This window comes from Phocoena phocoena, chromosome 16 (assembly GCF_963924675.1).
Source record: "Phocoena phocoena chromosome 16, mPhoPho1.1, whole genome shotgun sequence".
Classification (NCBI taxonomy): domain Eukaryota; kingdom Metazoa; phylum Chordata; class Mammalia; order Artiodactyla; family Phocoenidae; genus Phocoena; species Phocoena phocoena.
In genome coordinates, this window is record NC_089234.1 from 38,718,660 (window position 1) to 38,737,675 (window position 19,016).

Consider the following 19,016-nt stretch of genomic DNA (forward strand, 5'->3'; position numbering starts at 1 on the left):
GAGGGTGTGAGCAGGGGGATGGAGAGTTGTAAGGTCAAGTCTCCCATTTTGGCCATCTGAAATGGCAGACAGTTCCTGACTTGGCAGTCCTGAGACACTCAGGTCGTTCCCTATACACAGCATTTCCTCATCTCAACCCTGAAGGTCATGTCTGTTACCCCCAGAATGACACCAGCTTTGTGGTTCTCCAGCTTTCAACCCATAGCAGGGACAAGTTGGAGACAAAAGAAATTTTCCACAGGGCTCTTCTGTTTATATCAACTAAGTCTTAATGCCCACCAGGATTTCTAACTTTACAACTTTTTTTTTTTTAAACGTATAGAGCATTGAGATAGCACATGCAAATATGAAACCAGGCAAAATCTTTATCAATAAAGGGAATGTGGATGGTGCACAGATCAATCGAAGCCCTTCTTCATACCTTCGGAATCCACAGTCAGAGAGAGCAAGGTGAGGGTACGATTATCTAGATAAAATCATGTGTTTCCTTTAGGAACCAGCAACAAAATCTAAGAACAGGGTTGTAACTTGATGGGTATGGTGAGATCCTGAAAGGGTATTAAAGCTGAAATAATTTAAAAACATGCTGATAATCTAAGACAAGCAGAAATAAAAAGAGAATGCAGAAGCACAGACCAGCCTATGCACACGTCTTCCCCCTTTGCTGGTTGTGGGAGTCAGATGTGAATGTTTGAAGGACTCTGGGCTTTCAAAGAAGGCACAACTGTGGTCTCATCTTAGCTTTATCCCTTCCTAGTTGTGTAACCTTTAGAGATCCACTTAAATCTTAATTTAGGGGTTCTCTGCTTCTCATCTGGAAAATATAAAAATGTGCATAACATACATTTGTTCGACTAATGAATAACTCTTTCAAGACATAAGACATTATGCCAGCAAGACATAAAACTGGCGTAATTGAATGGGACAACTAAGGAAGCCCATTATTTTTTAATTTTTTATGTGATGAACGAGGTTTGTGACAGAAGAGAAGTACTTGGCTACTATAGCAGAGTAAAATAATATCGCAGTTCAACTTGACCACTTGACATTTCATATTTGTCTCTATATTTTTTAAAAGATTTCAAAGGAGTTGATTTTTAGAAAATATAATCTGATTTCCCTTGAAAGGACATAAAAGAACCCTTTAAATTGTAGGTCAGGAATGCTTTTGATTTTGCACATTCCCTGCTATTTTTAAGAGATTTCACAAAAATTTAGTATGAGTAGATATTTCAAAGACAAAACCTTTTTTTAAGAAATAATATATGCTATATAATATTGCATATTTTACATAAAAATGTATATTTCATCTCCAGTTAGCTGACCTAATGCCCCTTTGCTCACAGTTGCAAATCATTTCTTTAGCTGAGAAATGAGATCCTGGATGCAGTTTGTAGAACTAGAGTGTCAGGGAGCCTTGCTTACTGAGAGTCATTTTGGTTTTGGTTTTTGTGTCAGCTTCTGGCTAAGGGGGTCATACATGAGGGCCAGGCTCTAACCTAGAACTCACTAAGTTCCTCTGTTTTGCTGACTAGGTATTCTTCAAATACAGACAAGGAAATGGTACTCTTGAAAATGGTAGATTTGAACGGAGACGACCTGGGTCTTATCAGGTACTCTATTTACTTAAAAAAAAAAAAATTTCTGTTTGAATGATTTTCCTTAATTACAGGGGGGAAAAAGAGACCAGAACAGTGACGGCAGAGGCTGAGAATAAGCTGAGTGGTTGAATCATATCTGGGGTCCAGCCATGGGCCCTCAGGCAACGTTCTCAGCATCCCAGGGCTTAGTTCCTCACCTGTAAAACAGGACTAATAAAAGGATTATGTGAATGAGGGATCTGGGTGAAGAAGTTTAGCATAGCGTCTGACATATAATAGATTCAGTAAATGCTAGTGGTTATCACTGTATCAAGATCTCATATGGTGGTAGACGATGATCTCTTGGAAATGAGAAAACAGTCTGACCAACCAGCAAGTGATTATGGGTTTGAGGTTATTTACCTGTGCTTTTCTGAAAGGATTAAGTCTAATGTAGGACAATGCCAATTAGTGATAAAAGCAGAACCGAGACCACCTAACGGAAGCAGATGAGGCAAAATTACATCTTGGCACAGATTTTAGCTCCATTTTATACGTAAGAAAACACATGAATTTTGTTTTCTTTGACAAGAAAGCATTTGCATTCATGTGTGATTTTGGTTGCTGCGATTGAACTGACTCAGGAATTGTCTGGGTGGGTAACAGTCTCAGACACCTTGACCCGTGGACTTCCAGACTGACACAGAAATGTCCTAAGGAAGCGGATGATAGCACGTAGGTGCAAGAGTCAAATGGCTTGTGTTCATTCTGGGCTCTCATTCTTAGTGGCTGTGTGACTTTGGTCAACTTACTTAACTGCTGTGTCTCAGGTTTCTTACTCTAAAATTGAGGGATAAAATGAGTCCTTAAATGTTGATAATAACCGTTCTTAAAGGTGGTAGGAGTCTTCCGGGAGATTATAAAATACCTAAGTAAAAGTTTCTATGTGAATAAAATTAAGTAAATTGAAAGTAATACGAGGTGAAGAAAAACATTGAAGACTGACCCACAGTTCAGATACTAGGGTTGGTCCTATAACTGGGCAGAGAACAGCATGGTGATAAGGAGTTTGGGTTTTAGCATTTAGGTTTTAGATATAGGTTTTAGGACTTGAATTCAAGCCCCAGCTCTGCCGCTTACTAGCCCTGTGGCCTGGGAAAAGTAATTTATCTACTTGCACCTCAAGTATTTTGTTTGAAAATGGGAATAATGATACCTCATGGGATTGTTTGAAGATTAAATGAGATAGTGCGTACAAACTCTAGTTCTATGCATAAAAAGAGTTTAATAAATTTAGCTAAAAGGTAAGTCATAGAATAACATTCTACCTCTTCTAAAAATGCCATTATTGGCATCTCAGAGTGCTTGAAACTCTTAGCATTGGTGTTACTTCTTTGGGGTTAAAGTGAGGTCACTAAAAATTCCCTGATAAAATAACCTTTATTATGTGGGTTGATATAATAGGACTCATTCTTTGTTTACAGTTAATTCATCTACTGATTAGTTGCCACCTAGCATTTAACTCAATAGGCTTTCTAAATGTCAGGCATGCAATTGTGTGCTTGGGGTATATTATTATGAATAAAGCATAGTCCCTATCTTAGTTTTATAGGCTAGTGGGGTGATCTGGGCAGGAGACAAGAGACAGACAGACAAATAATCATAACATAATCAGATGGCCATCAGTGCTGTCACCTAGGCGTAAATAAATGCTGTGGGAATTTGGAGGTGGTAGCACTGAGCTCTACCTGGGAGCATCGTGAAAGGCTTCAAAAAGGAAATGACACTGAACTGGACCTGAAGGAGCCATGGGAGTTCTCATGGAGCCATGAAAAAACTGCATTGTGAGGCCAGATTATGGGCTTAGGTCAAGGAGTGGCTGAGAGATGAATCTAGAAAGCTAACCTAGCTCTTGATTTTGGATCGCTTTAATGGGGAATTTGGTTAGGAGACAGGATAAGGACATGTATGTATGACTAGTTAGAGAATTCCCAATTTGTTAGGAGAAGAAAGTGCCTTTTCCCTTATAGTTTCTACTTAACTCTTGGCTGAATGACTGAGACCATTCATGATTTCCTTTTTTAAAATGTTATTTTATTTTAAAATTTATTTTTAATTTTATTGGATTATAGTTGATTTACAATGTTGTGTTAGTTTCAGGTGTACAGCAAAGTGATTCTGTTGTACATATACATATATTCGTTCCTTTATTTTTTTAACATCTTTATCGGAGTATAGTTGCTTTACAATGGTATGTTAGTTTCTGCTGTATAACAAAGTGAATCAGCTATACATATACATATATCCCAATATCTCTTCCCTCTTGTGTCTCCCTCCCACCCTTCCTATCCCACCCGTCTAGTTGGTCACAAAGCACCGAGCTGATCTCCCTGTGCTATGTGACTGCTTCCCACTAGCTATCTATTTTACATTTGGTAGTGTATATATGTCCATGCCACTCTCTCACTTTGATTTAGTTTCTGAATCATTGAAGAATGCCAAGAGGACACTCAAAATGCTATTTTGGGGGCCAGATTCTCTTTGCTTCCTTGCATATAACTATATAACATATCTGGAAGTCCCAGGGTCAACTGTCAAGGTTATAACAATGCTTTTCCATCTGCTGTGCTTAACAGCCTGCAATAACTTTCTGTTGTTTCTATAGCCGCCGTATATTATCCTTGATGAAATTGCCCCTGCAATTGCCTCTTGTTGCATAGGGATAATTGCTCTTTGAATACAGTAAAAATGATCCAAAACATAAAGTCAAATCTGGGCTGCTGAGTAACTCAGCCACCATGTGTAGGTACCTGCTATTAGGCAGGATGCCAAGGTGTGAGGAGTTTAGAAGCACAGAACCTCAGATTTGCAGAGCATGAAGATCATCGAAGTTTAAACTTCAGCTGAGGCCTGGAAAGCTGATGCGACCTGCCCAATGTCACAGGCAAGACTATTCTCTTCACCCTGAAAACCATGTTGAAGTTCATAATTTATTCCTTGCACTTTCATTGTTGTTTTCATTTCTTCATTCAACAAGTCTGCACCAGACACCTACTATGTGCCAGGAAGTGCTTTCCAGTCCTTGGAATGATGCATTTCCAGTAAATGGTCATAACGTCAGGAGTCAAATACCTGTGTCTGTGCTCCTTGAGTAAATCCTTTAAAATCTCTGAGACTCAGTTTCCACATTTCTCAAATGTAGATGTAACATCTCTCCACATAGAGATTATTATGCATTCATTCATTTATTAAATATTGTGGAAGATGTGTGTCATGAACTGAACTAGTACTATACAGATACACTGAGAAAAAAATGGGTTGTGGTTCTTATAGAACTTATAGTCTACTGGTGGAGACAAAAGGTAATCATATAGTCATACAAATGCAATGTATAATTATAATTGGGTTAACTGCTAAGCAAGGAGGGTATGAAGAGCTATCTTAAAGGGACTTGACCTGGTCAGGGAGATTGGGAAAGTCTTCCCTGAGGAAGAGACAATGGAACTGAAAACCAAAGGAAGGGTAAGAATTAACTGGCAAAGTGGGGGGTAAAAAAGAACATTTAACACAGATGGGAAAACATGTGCAAAAGTCCTGTGGCCTGTTTGAGGTGCTGATAGTTCTGTGTGGCTGGAGTGCGAGGACAGTGGGGCATGGTGTTGTGAATTAAATTCAGAGGTAGAGATTAGATGCCATGATAAAGATTTGGGTCTTTAAACAAAGGGGAATAGAAAATCACTGAAGTGTTTTCAGCTGGGGTTGGGAGTTGGGGGCTCTTGAAGGGTTAGGAAGAGTAGTGACTTGAGGGATGAAAGAATTATGTGCATGAAATATTCCATAATCCATCAAGTCCTCTACAATTGTAAGGCCAACATTTGCCTCAGTTGATCTGTCTATAAGGAAAATATTTCTTTTTGACTGATACTACTGTATGAAAAAACAGTAAATGATTTTTCTCCAGACGTGGAGAACATGTTTGGGATGTTCTGTATTAAAGTATAAGCTGTGTGGCAGTCACAAAATTCACTTAGGGAGATTCTGGAAGGCACCTCAAAGAAGGAGTCTGTGGAGTGGAGTTCTGGGAGATCCTGATGTAGTAAGATGCTATGGAACGAAGAGACGATGGAGGGAGAAAACAAAACAGGTTTCAAATATCTGTACCAAGAGAAGAATCACAGGGGTAGGCAGATAATCTGAATGGAGGCTCTGGGAGTGGCAGCTGGAAACACTGATTCATTTCCTCAAGTGTGGTGCAGCCGGACAGGCTCTGTCTCACTTCTCTTCCCTTCTCCTATCTTTTCCCGTCTGCCAAGTTTCCTTTCTCAAGTTTGTAGGAGTGGCATGGACCCTCCTTTTTTGTTTTTTTCTCACCTCATTAACGCTTTAGGAGTCAGTATGGCACGGTTTCCTTCAGAGCTGGAAGGAAGGTCTGAGCAGGTTTTTGAATAATTTCTCTATTGTCTTCTGTTTTACACATTGCAAATCCTTTTATTTTTACAGAAAGGGGTTATCCTTTCAAGGCACATTTTCAGAAGACAACAGGGGGCAGTGATCTGTGCAACCTATTCGAATAATTTATGTACACACTTAGAAAAACCCAATTTATGAAATTAATTCATTTGAATGATACTGACTTATGGAACTCAGTTTGAGGGGTGTGTGTGTGTATAAATCTTCTCTATGATTTCTGACTATGACTTCTTGAATTATAATTTCTAACTGTTTATCCTCTATGGCTCTCTATTCTCCCCCCTGCATTCTCTCCTCAGTGTACTTAACCCCACGCCGAGAGCAAATGTGGAAACCTAAGTGACTGCCTTTCACCAGCCATTCTTGACCTCTTTTCTGCATCTCGTCATCATGTCTTTATAAATACCTTCTCCATTAGCCTTCACTCTGGTTTGTGAAGCCCCGCTCTGTTTCTACATCCTGAAATTCTCTTTCCTATTCTGCCTCTTCTATGTTGTTGTGAAGCTTGACACTGTCTTCTTGCTCCAACTTTCCTACCAGCTTATTTGTGCTCTCCCTTTTCAGTGAAGTGTAGGCCTTGGTTATGTAGTGAGTATTCGTTCTGTGTCTAGTCCATGCCTGTGTAAACTGAAGGTGCTTAAAAAGGGCTTTCTGATGACGAGGGTGATGAGAGTTGACTGATAGCAGAGATTAATCATACTTGTTAATTTAAATTGTCCCAAGTTTAGAAACCAAAGCTGTAAAAGCCAGCTGTCATAACTGGCAGAAGACATTGGACTTACTTTCCAAAGTCAACCATGGTTAATATTCAGGTACATTTTCTTCTGCCTATTTTCCTATGTGGAATGTATGATAAGAAATAAACATGACTAAAAGGTCATTCTTTCAAGGTAGATGCTCTCTTAGTTTCATATACTATGGGTACTAGAAGCTTTAAAATACTATAAAAAATATTAACAATGTTATCTCCATGTATCTGAAGTGCTTTTTATTTGTTTTTGTAGTGATTCTCTTTATACCTAATAATAAATTTTTTGTCTCAAAAATCTATGTATTTTCAGTTAATATAGCTAACTCAGCTCTCTGTAGGTTAGAATATGCCATGTATATTTTTTCTATCATTTTCTTTCAACTCTTATTTGTTCTTACATTTTAGAAGTGTCTGTTATGAATATCATATAGCTTTATTTGTTTTTTACTCTGATAATCTTCATCTTTTAATGAGTGAATTTAGTTTATTTTTATGAATTATGATTATTATGTATCTGGACTTGTCTATATCTCTTCACTTTGCTACTTATCTCACTTTTTCAGTGCTTTTTATTCCTTTTGGGATTGATAGACTAAAACAAATCTTTAAATGGAAAATTATAGTTTCCAAAGATGGTGGCAACAATAGCTCTTATCTTATGTATTCTATACAAAGTGACCTTGCCAGTCCCCTTCAAGAGTGGAGATTTTTCCAGCCCTTGAAACTTGGCCAGCCCCGGGACCACTTTGATTAATAAAAGATGAGAGAAGTGACACTATGCCAGTGCTGGCAAAGTTGTTTTTTAATAGACTTTATTCTTTAGAGCAGTTTTAGATTCACAGCAAAATTAAAGTACAGAGATTTCCCATATACACCTGCCCCCAAACATGCACAGCCTCCCTCATTATTAACACCTCCCACCAGAGTGGTACATTTGTTACCATCCAAGAACCTACGTTGACAGGTCATTTTCACCCAGAGTCCATAATTTACATTAGAGTTCACTCTTGGTGTTGTACAGTTGTTTTTAAAAAATCTTCCTTTTGTTCATGTATTTCCTAAAATTTCTAAGGTGAACAAAAATAAAAATTTAAAATCATCTGGTAGTCCTGGGCCTCAATAACTTCTAATATTTTGTTATATAGCCTTTCAGACCTTTACCTAATCATGTTTATTTTTCTTCAGTTTTTGAAAATGACACTTTATTGTATATACAATTTGGCAACTTTTTCATTTAGAATTACCTTATGAATACCTTTCAGTGCTATGTAGTAGTTTTAATTTTTATTTTATTATTATTTTTTTAACATCTTTATTGGAGTATAATTGCTTTACAATGGTGTGTTAGTTTCTGCTTTATAAAAAAGTGAATCAGCTATACATATACATATATCCCCATATCTCTTCCAACTTGCGTCTCCCTCCCTATCCCACCCCTCTAGGCGGTCACAAAGCACCGAGCTGATCTCCCTGTGCTATGCAGCTGCTTCCCACTAGCTATCTATTTTACATTTGGTAGTGTATATATATCCATACCACTCACTCACTTCGTCCCAGCTTACCCTTCCCCCTCCCCGTGTCCTCAAGTCCATTCTCTACATCTGTGTCTTTATTCCTGTCCCGCCCCTAGGTTCTTCAGAACAATTTTTTGTAGATTCCATATATATGTGTTAGCATATGGTATTTGTTTTTCTCTTTCTGACTTACTTCATTCTGTATGACAGATTCTAGGTCCATCCATTTCACTACAAATAACTCAATTTCATTTCTTTTTATGGCTGAGTATAGACATTTCTCCAAAGAAGATATACAGGTTGCCAACAAACACATGAAAGAATGCTCAACATCATTAATCATTAGGGAAATGCAAATCAGAACTACAATGAGGTATCACCTCCCACTGGTCAGAATGGCCATCATCAAAAACTCTACAAACAATAAATGCTGGAGAGGGTGTGGAGAAGAGGGAACCCTCTTGCACTGTTGGTGGGAATGTAAATTGATGCAGCTACTATGGGGAAGAGTATGGAGGTTCCTTAAAAAACTAAAAACAGAACTACTATACGACCCAGCAATCCCACTACTGTGCATATACCCTGAGAAAACCATAATTCAAAAGGGTCACGTACCACAATGTTCACTGCAGCTCTATTTACAATAGCCAGGCCATGGAAGCAACCTAAGTGTCCATTGACAGATGAATGGGTAAAGAAGATGTGGCACATATATGCAGGGGAATATTACTCAGCCATAAAAAATGTAGTATTTTTTAAATCACCATTTTAAAATTGTTGTATAGTGTTCCATTATATGTATGAAAATGTACCAAATAAATCACCAATCATTTGACATTTCAGTTTATAGCTTTTTTCTATCATGAAGTACACTGTGATAAGCATTCATGAGCAGATATCTTGTATATATTGCCAATGATTTCCCTAAGCTAAATTCCTAGAAGTGGGGTTGCTGAGCCAATAGAGGGATATTAATTATTACAGCTTTTCTCATAATTTGCCAAATGGTCCTCTGGAAAACTTGCTGGTTTACACTGCTTCTACCCAAACATGAATGGAGCGTTGTTTCCTGTGCTCTTGCCAGTTTTGGTTTTAACATGCTTTACGAATGTTAAGTAATAGACCCAAAAAAGCCAAATCATTCTTGTTTTCCTTTCAATTTCTTCAGTTCCTGGGTAGTTAGGCTGAATTTAAAAAACTATTCTTATTGGCTACTTCTTGTTTTACTTCTGTTGATTGCTTAATCATACTATTTGGGATGCAAGAATTTTGATTGCAGTAACTTAATGAACTTAATGGAATCCGCCCAAACCAGATATCTCTCCAGTAACATTATTGAGAGGGTATTTTTGTTTTTTTTTTTCATCCAGGACTTTTGAAGATAACAAAATGAGTAGTTGAGAATGGACATCTCTTCTCTTGAGCAGAGATGGTAGAAAGGTTCTCCAGGATGCTGGCCACCAAGTTTACCTGTAACTTTAGAAGGGGTCCTCTGGCTACAGCCCATTGTCCTTTAATCTGAGTAGTCTGGTCTGGAGTCATTGCTTCTGCTTGTTTCAAATTCAGATTGCCCTTTGGGTAAAATTCCGGGCCTAATAACCCTTACAGTATAACACGATGCAACACCCTTTGCTTTCCTTTTCCCAATAGTCTGTAGTGGGATGAGGCCAGGAGGATGGTAAGGCAGGTGAAAAAGTGGTGTGTTAATTCAGTGTTAAGAGGTGTTCATTAATGCCAGGGGATGCAATAGACCATGAAATTCCAGTGGCTTAACACATTAAAGATCTTAATGTGCACATTTCCCACTTATGCAAAGTCTAATCAAAATTGGGTGGTCCTTCTTCACATATGTTATTGGTCAGATTCACATGCCCCACCCTGCCGGAGGGACTGGGAAGGAGAGGACACGTTGGTATTTTGTAAGCCCTCAAGTCTCTGCCACAAGAGGGCAGCGTTTCCTCATTTAATTATTTAAAGCTCATATTATAGGGGGTGAATATACGTGTGTTGAATACACACATGCACACACATCATATATTTTAATATTGTGTTTACTTTATGAAACACGCATATACACAGGGCTTTGGATATCTTTTTCCCTTATAGTCATCATCACCACCAGCTGCAACAGTATCAAAATCAGCATCAACATTATCATAGTGATGATTTATTCCATTCTTAGCACAAAATAGTCTTTGTGCTAAGCACTTCAGATGTTTTTGTTCCTTTAATTGTCAAACGCCATGAGGTAGATAATACTATTAACATTATGTTACAGATATGAATACCGAGTTTCAAATAAGTAACTTGTGTCTGATTCCAGAGCTCTTAGCCACTAAGACATATGGCCTCTATATTAGTTTCTTAGGGTTTCCATAACAAAGCACTACAGAGTGGCTGGCTTAAAACAGCAGAAATTTATTCTCTTACAGGTCGAGAGGCCGGAAGTCTGAAATCAGGGTGTTGGCAGGCTTGGTTCCTTCTGGATGCTCTGAGGGAAAATCAGTTCCATGCCTTCCTCTTAGCTTCTGGTGGCTGCCAGCAGTCCTTGGCTTGTAGATACATCACTCCGATCTCTGTCTTCATGTTCACATTGCCTACATCTCTATCTCTGGGTGTCTCTCTGTCCCTTTCCGCTTGTTATGAGTTGCTGGATTTTAGACCCAACCTAAGCCAGTATCATTTCACTTGATCTTTACCTCGTTTACACTCTAAAGACCATGTCTAAATAAGGTCCCATTCTGAGGTTCTGGTAGATGTGAATTTTGGGGGGGGACACTATTGAATCCACTACAGCATCTTCTATTGTATTTGTCCAAAGGGCTCCCATGTTATTACACATCTTCATGAGCACTACCTTTGAATGGAGGTACAATATTCTCTTCCCCTATTTGTGGGCACTTAGGTTGGAGATGGCCACACCTAGCACATAGGACTTGGTGCACAGCACACAAAGGCGCTCCCTTCTCTGGGCTGACTAAGGTGCCTTGTTTGGGGAGCTGAGAGGGGGCTGGATTTCAGCCTCCACTTACCCCTTTGCCAGTCACCTTTGTGCAGAGCATGACCTCCATATGAACAGGGCGGCTCAGGTCTGAGAGAATGGGACCTGGGATGGGTTGTTACTGTTTTAGAATATTTAAGAAGCTCAATTCTGCATTTGGCTTTTCTGCTTCAGAATAGGAAGTACACAATGTCTGAATTGAAAAAGACACTAGAAAATGTCTCAGTTACATAGGAGAGAATAATTATACTATTCTGTATTAATTCGCTGTTTATTGATTCACAAAGCATAGTTGAAATTTATTTTTCAGTCTTAGGAAACAGGGATCTAGAAATTTTAGCTAACTTTGCTCCTTATAATGATAAGATCTCAAATCTCTTGACTTTCCTCAGCACCTTGATTGCATCATGCTGACTCAAGTAGAGCCCTGCCCTCGCTGTGACATAATCATTATTTTTAAAAGTTTATTATGAAAGACATAGTCATCCTTTTATGTCTATATTCTAACTTCTTTTGAAACTACCTAAACCTTTCTTCCTCTCTCTTGAACTTTGCTTTGATGAATACTTTTCGACCAGATAAAATAAACTGTAAGTAAGCATTCTTAAATTAAAATGACCACTTTTCTGCCTATCTTTATAAATATTCATCTCTTACCAAAGTACTTTGGTTGCTGTGACAAGCCTGATACTCTTATAGCATATATTTTAAAGGGCAGAGAAGGAAAAACAGTATCTTCTTATTCTGACATGCAAATAACTTTTTTGATTACATTTTTTTTCAGTTTTGTAAAGAAAAAATTCAATTAATTTTCTATGGTCTAAAATAAATGAAAATAAATAAGAATTCAAGCCTATAATCTAATTATAGGCCAAAATTCTTAGCATTTGCTTTCGCCCAGGTATTATTGTGGTTCCTTGGTGGTAGAGAACACACCTGATTCCTCTCTATGTTCCTTGGGGTTTAACATAAGGCCAGCCACATACTTGGTTACTAATACATTCATATTGATTGAATGAATGGAGCAACCTCCATCTCTCCTTGCCCTCATCCATTCTGCTCTGGTCATGCTGATTATCCAGTCTCTGAACACACTGCACTCCTTCCCATCTCCATACCTTTGCTACAAATGTCTTTTCTCCAGTCATCCCCTTGCCAAGTTCCTACTCATCATTTTTTTTTTTTAATCTTTATTGGAGTATAATTGCTTCACAATGCTGTGTTAGCCTCTGTTGTACAACCAAGTGAAACAGCCATATGTATACATATATCCCCATGTCCCCTCCCTCTTGACGTATTCATCTTTTAAGACCCAGCTCAAATGTCACATCGTCTGTGAAGCATTTTTCAAGGGTGAGATGATGCCTCGTGCATCTCTTTGTCCCCAGTGTCTGGCACAAAGTCAGAGTTAACTAAATGTATATTGAATGAGCGATTGAATGAACAGAGCCCGCATCCCATAGCAGATAAGGACATAGGCTTATGGTCTGACAAACCTAGATTCATAGTCCTGCTTCTTGATTTACAACTCTGTGACCTTGGTCATGTTACTTCATCAGTCTGAGCCTTTGTTTCCTCGGTTTGAAATGAGGATAAGGAAAGCATCTGACTCAAAGGGTTCTTGTGAGAATAAAATGAGAACCTATATATAAAGTTTTTCACCCAATAAGTACTAAATGATAGTCTAACATTGATAGAATTGTTCTGTGGGTTTCCTTTGATTGCACTGGAGAGGTTGCATCTGGCTGACCTCAGTGTGACCATGTTGGAAATATTTTGGTTGGAGAGCCTTGGAACTGTCATGGCCACCACCTCATTTTCCTTCCAAACTAAATGGAATAAAACTACAAAAAAGCAGATTTCAACTGACTGGAAAATACTAGTTGACTAGAATATCCCTTGGCGCTTGAGTCTTAGGAGAAAAAGAAAAACCACAAAAAAGAAACGAATATAAGGGTTTTAAAACATATAGAAACCTTGCAAGTAACTTCTAGGGAATGACCTTAGAACTGCCTTCAATCCAAACTTCTGTACCTTTGCACAGTGGCCCATACACACCTTGGGGGCTGAATGCAGCCTATAGACTGGTGATTTGGTCTAACACTATTAAAAAAAAATTGAAATGGATGAAGGCAGTCAAAAAGTACTACAAACTTCCACGTATAAGTACTAGGGATATAATGTACAACATGAAAAATGTAATCAGTACTGCTATATATTATATATGAAAGCTCTTGAGTAAATCTTAAGAGTTCTTATCACAAAAACTTTTTTCTTTAATTTTGTATCTGTATGAGATGATGGATGTTCACTAAACGTATTGTGATAATCATTTCACGATGTACATAAGTCAAATCACGCTGTACACCTTAAACTTACACAGTGCTGTATGTCAGTTATCTCAATAAAATTGGAAGGAAAAATTTTTCAATGGATGTCAGCATAACAAAAAACAATTATGGAAAATTTCAAATATATGCCAGTTTAGAGTGATTAGTCTAATGAATCTCCATGGAACCATTATCCAGCTTCAATAATTAGCAGTCCTCTGCCATTCTGTTTCATCCCTCCTTTCCTTTTTGTTTGTTTGTTTTGCTAGAGTATTTAAAAGCAAAAATACCAGGTATCATTTTATTCATGAATATTTCAGTGTGTATCTCTACCAGATAAAAACTTAGACAAATATAACTACAGTCCATTATCACAATCAACAAAATTAAAAATAATTTCTTAATATGATCTAAAACCTAGTCTGTGTTCAGTTTTCCCTGATTGTATCAACAGTCTTTTTCCAGTTGTTTTGAGTCAGAATCCAAACACAGTCCACAAACTACATTTGTTGGCTTGGTGTCTTAAGTCTCTTAACTTGTAACCATTCTTCTCCTTGGTTTCCATGCCATTTACTTCTTTAAATAGAATTTTTAAATCGATACATTTTCCCAAAACCATGGATTTGTGGAAGATCTGGCAGCACTGGCTTATGCTCCCATCAGGCAGCATTTGGCCGCAGTAGAGGCGGTGGTCCTTAGACTATGCAAGTTTCTCTGCAATTCACAGTCCCTATTGTACCAACCAGATTAACTCCTATGTTGCCTACCCAGCCCCCGTGGGTGTTGTGCTGGCTACCTCTGACCTACATATTACATCTGTTGGGTAACGGGAACTGAATACTGAATGATGACTTGAAGCCCGTAAACATCCCTAGTCATTAAGTCAGTGTTCAGTTTTGTGTACCATATTGCTTAGGTAGAAATGTTTTTTTTTTTACTTTTTTTTTTTTTTTTTTTTGCGGTACTTGGGCCTCTCCCGTTGCGGAGCACAGGCTCCAGACACGCAGGCTCAGCTGCCATGGCTGACGGGCCCAGTCACTCCGCGGCATGTGGGATCTTCCCGGACCGGGGCACGGGTAGAAATGTTTTAAAAGCCTTCAGCGAAGAAAAATCAACAAAGGATTTTTTAAAATCCTAAATTAGCTTGAAAATTTATTGATTGGCATCTCTCTTTTCTTGAGTATTCTTGATAATCTGCTTTACAGCCTTCTATCCTGTAAACACCTTTTTCACCTGTGTCGAGGTTTGATCCTACAAAGGCCACTGAACAAGGTGTCACAAGACCAACACTTTAGCCTTGGTCCTGTATGACAAGTGGGCTTCCATATTGCTTCTCCGAGACACCTTGTGGGGCACAGGTAATACCAGCCTGTTTTTCAGGGTTGTTGTGAAATTCAAATGAAATAACAGATGTGAAATTAACTTGTGAACTCTATAGCTCTACACTTAAACAAGGTATTACTATGCATAAGGATATACTGAATTATGCATAACATCCTCTTTCACACTCCTGTGCATTTACTCTGCTGTTCTTTCTCTCTGGAATGTGTTTAAGAATTAATTGCTAGTCATCTGTGGTCCTCAAACACTTTATGCCTCCTTATTTATAACATTTGTCACACTGTATCAAAGCCATTTGTTTACATCTTTGTCTTCTTCAAGATTCTAGAGTAAATTGCAATTTATTCAGTGCTCGGCACACAGCTGACTCTCAGTAAATGTCTACTGAATTGGATAGGATTGATTTGCATAATTATGTGTGTACCTGTCTTGAAGGATAAAGTCTATGTCGATACAATTCTTTACGTATATCACCTGGTAACTAACCAGTATTGGCTCTTGTTAAAAGCTTATGATGAAGATGACAATGATGAAATATTTTAAATCTAAGTAAGTGGTCAGACTTCTTGAGTATATTATTAGTAATTTAAGTTTCATTAACAATGAAAGAACCTAAATGTTTTGATAGAATGCCTATCATCAAAAGAATTTTTTTTTTTTTTACAGCTGGAGAAACCTTAAGCTCCCAGTCATCATTTTTCACCCCAGTTACCTGGTTCTCTTCATTAACTTAGGGCTGCCTGTTCTTTTACAGCTGGTTTGCCATCCACCCAGTCAGCATGAACAATAGCAATCATCTTGTAAACAGTGACAATGTGGGCTATGCCTCTTACCTTTTTGAGCAAGAGAAGAACAAAGGATATCTACCTGGAGAGGTGAGAATTTATGGCATTGAAAGCTTCATCTTAATTCATTGAGTATCATCATTCATTCAGTGTTCAGAATAGCTGATTCAAATCTTCAGAGGAAGGTGTCATCATGGATGCCACATACTGACATGCTTGGATAGAAAGAATTCTCCATCCTCCCTAAGAAAAATTTTAAATGACCGTTAGCTTTGTGTCAAATACTACTGATGTGATGATTTCATAAAGTTACAATTAGTTGGATAAGGAAGGGCAAATTAATATATAATAACTTTTGCCATATATAATTTTTGATTAACTTGGAAATATGATAAGCTGTGTTGTGTTTATATCTCTTGTTTTCAGAGATATAAAATTATTAAGCACCTTCTTAATGGTATAGGAATCTGAATGAGGACAGGGAATGAGTCCTTTTCTGTGGTCCAGACTTCCCTCTTAATTTCCTTTCAAGGAATTTCTACTTTCCTGCAATATGGCCTAAGTCAGAGACAACCCTAATCCATTAGAGTTGTCTTTGTAACTCTGAAATGTAGTGAGTGATGGGATCAGAGTTGGGGGTGTCCAGGAACCCAGTCCATGTACTCCAGGAAACTCGTCAGCTTTGTGTAAATTACTGACTGCAGATATTTGGAGAGGAAGGACCCTGCTCTGCTTGACCCCAGCATCTAACCCCCAATTGCAGAAGAATATATGATGGGATGAGAACCCCAGGCCCTCGCCTAGAGTAAGTGTTCTGTTACAAAGGTATTGTGTTGGCCAAAAAGTTCGTTCAGGTTTTTCTGTGCGATGTTATGGGAATATTAGCCCATGAACATCTGGTCTGATTTTTTAGCTCCTTTGTTGACAAATCTCTATTTTTTTTCATTTTAGCCTGTGTTTTAGGGAAAAGAAAGGAGTTTCCCATTATCTTTTTAGTATAAAAAAAGACACATAATCTCCTATACTTGATTATCTCTTTCCCTAAGAAAATTTAAGAATTTAAGGTAGAATTGTAGTCCAGTTGGTTGAGGTTAAGGTCTTGCCCTACTCTAAAAGGTTTTGTGTTGTTATTTCAGGTTGAAGAGATAGAGAAAATATACACAGAGGGCACGTCTGGGTGGTGGAGGCTATATTTAGGTTCAGTTGTGCAACAGAAAAATCCGGATTGGCTCTTCACTTTTTAAGCCAATAAGCTATTTATTTTTAAAGGGAAAATGGTTATCTGAGCTCCAGGTACAACACCAGACACTAGATTGATGGGTCAGTATTTTATAACTCGTTGCACACTGTATTTCTTGTCAAAATGTTGCTGTTTGAGACAGAAATTTGAAACTCTCCTACTTGAAGTAGCTTTATTGATAACTGGAATATCACGAGTAATAACACGTATGCTGATGGCAATGTGAGCCTTTTCAGAAATAAAAAATTCTCTCAGAATATTGTACATCCTCCTTTTGTCGTATGCAAATGATTTTGAATAGTTCACCAGAGTGGGTTGAATGTTTGCCTTTTTAATGAACTCATTGTGGTAAATAACAAAGAATAGGCCTTTCTCACCTTCGGAGATGGCCCACACTCTGTCTGTGGAGTGTGTTTCTCTCTAAATAAATCCACTTCTTACCTATCACTTTGTCTCTCACTGAATTCTTTCTGCAATGAGACATCAAGAACCTGAGCTTCATTAAGTCCTGAAACCAGTTGTTCTACAGGAACTGAGACCCCGACTCAGGTGGAGGATGGCGACTACCTGCTGCGCACAAGCGCTAGACCCCAGACTGTTTGGAACCAGAAAGTTGATGATTAAGGTTCCTAAAACACCACACTGCTACTTCACGACATATCAGCGAGAAGAAAGTCATGAATCCTGCAGCCTTCACCCCCAAATGTTGCCTTTAAAAATGCTCCCCTGAAAGCCATTGGGGAGTTTGGGTCTTTTGAGCAGGAGCTGCCTGTTCTCCTTGCTTGGCCCTGAAATTAAAAAAAAAGAAAGAAAGAATAAACGGCAACTGGATGTTTCTTTTGGCAGGGACCGTATGTAGCAGCTTTTGCTTCATCGAACCTGGGAGATGTGTCCCCCAATATTCTTGGCCCGCACTGCATCAACACGGGAGAGTCTTGTGATAATGCCAATAGCACTTGTCCCATTGGTGGGGTAGGTAATAATGACGTGAAATCTGTTTTTGCATCTCAAGTACATTTTATGTTTAACTATTCAACATTCATGTACAATTATGTTCTCCTCAACTATACTCTGACCTACTTACTGCTAGCATTTGCTCTTCTCAAAAGCACCCACTAAATTGTGATTGAGTAAAATTGTAGTTTTCCATTTGATTGTTAAATTTTTTGAATGGTAAGACAATTTAGTAAATATCAGAGATTAAATATCCTTCCCCAAAATTGGACAGCCTGAAACATTTTTCCTTGGCATTTCTGAAGTCACAATTTAGTACAAAAACTGCCTGCCTGAGACATTTCTCAGTGATTATAAAGTCTATAGGGTTTTCTAAAAATACAAGGTCAGAATTCTTTTTCCTTTCTTATAAATTACAAACAAAACAATCTTGGTGTAAAAACTCAAACCACATGGGAAGCATGAAGAGCAGTAAAAAGTGAAAGTCCCTGTTCACCTCCTTCCCCTCTACCCTCTCCCTTTCCCCAAAGTTACCACTCTCACACCTCTTCATATGTTTATGTGTTCATGAACAACATTCTATAACTTACTGATTTTTTTATTGGTATAGGATTTGAGTTTTCTACCTAATTTGTCTTAAAAAAATCTCTTTATGACTATATACAATTCTATGTGATAAGTTTTAAAGGTAGCGAGTAAGGCTGTCCTCCCATCTTCATTTAGATGTTTGCAACATTGACATGAGCAGCAGATTCTAGCTTCTGGGTTCTTATTCTTTGTGTTTATACAGTATTCCACCTGCCATATTGCTTTTATTAAACACTACTCCTGGGCTATTTATTTCATCCCAGTCAACCCCACTCAATGAGAAATATAGTTTTAACAATTATACTTTTCCATTGTATATTATTATTTTTATGTAGAAGGTCTTCATACACCAGAAACTAACATAACATGGTAAATCAACTATACTACAATGAAAAAAAGTCTTTGTTACCATTCACTTCCAAAATTTTTACACATCATTAATTCACATTAGATTTGAGGATT

General features: G+C 38.0%; 1 protein-coding gene across 1 annotated transcript in view; it reads left to right on the plus strand.

Moving 5' to 3' along the window:
* The window catches only part of ASAH2 (N-acylsphingosine amidohydrolase 2), a 108,649-nt gene that overhangs the window by 13,721 nt on the left and 75,912 nt on the right, over positions 1–19,016 (plus strand). Inside the window, exons 5-8 of the mRNA XM_065893907.1 lie at positions 323–450; positions 1,536–1,613; positions 15,742–15,862; positions 17,859–17,984. Coding sequence (XP_065749979.1) covers positions 323–450; positions 1,536–1,613; positions 15,742–15,862; positions 17,859–17,984 — 453 coding nt within the window. The remainder of the gene's footprint in view (positions 1–322; positions 451–1,535; positions 1,614–15,741; positions 15,863–17,858; positions 17,985–19,016) is intronic.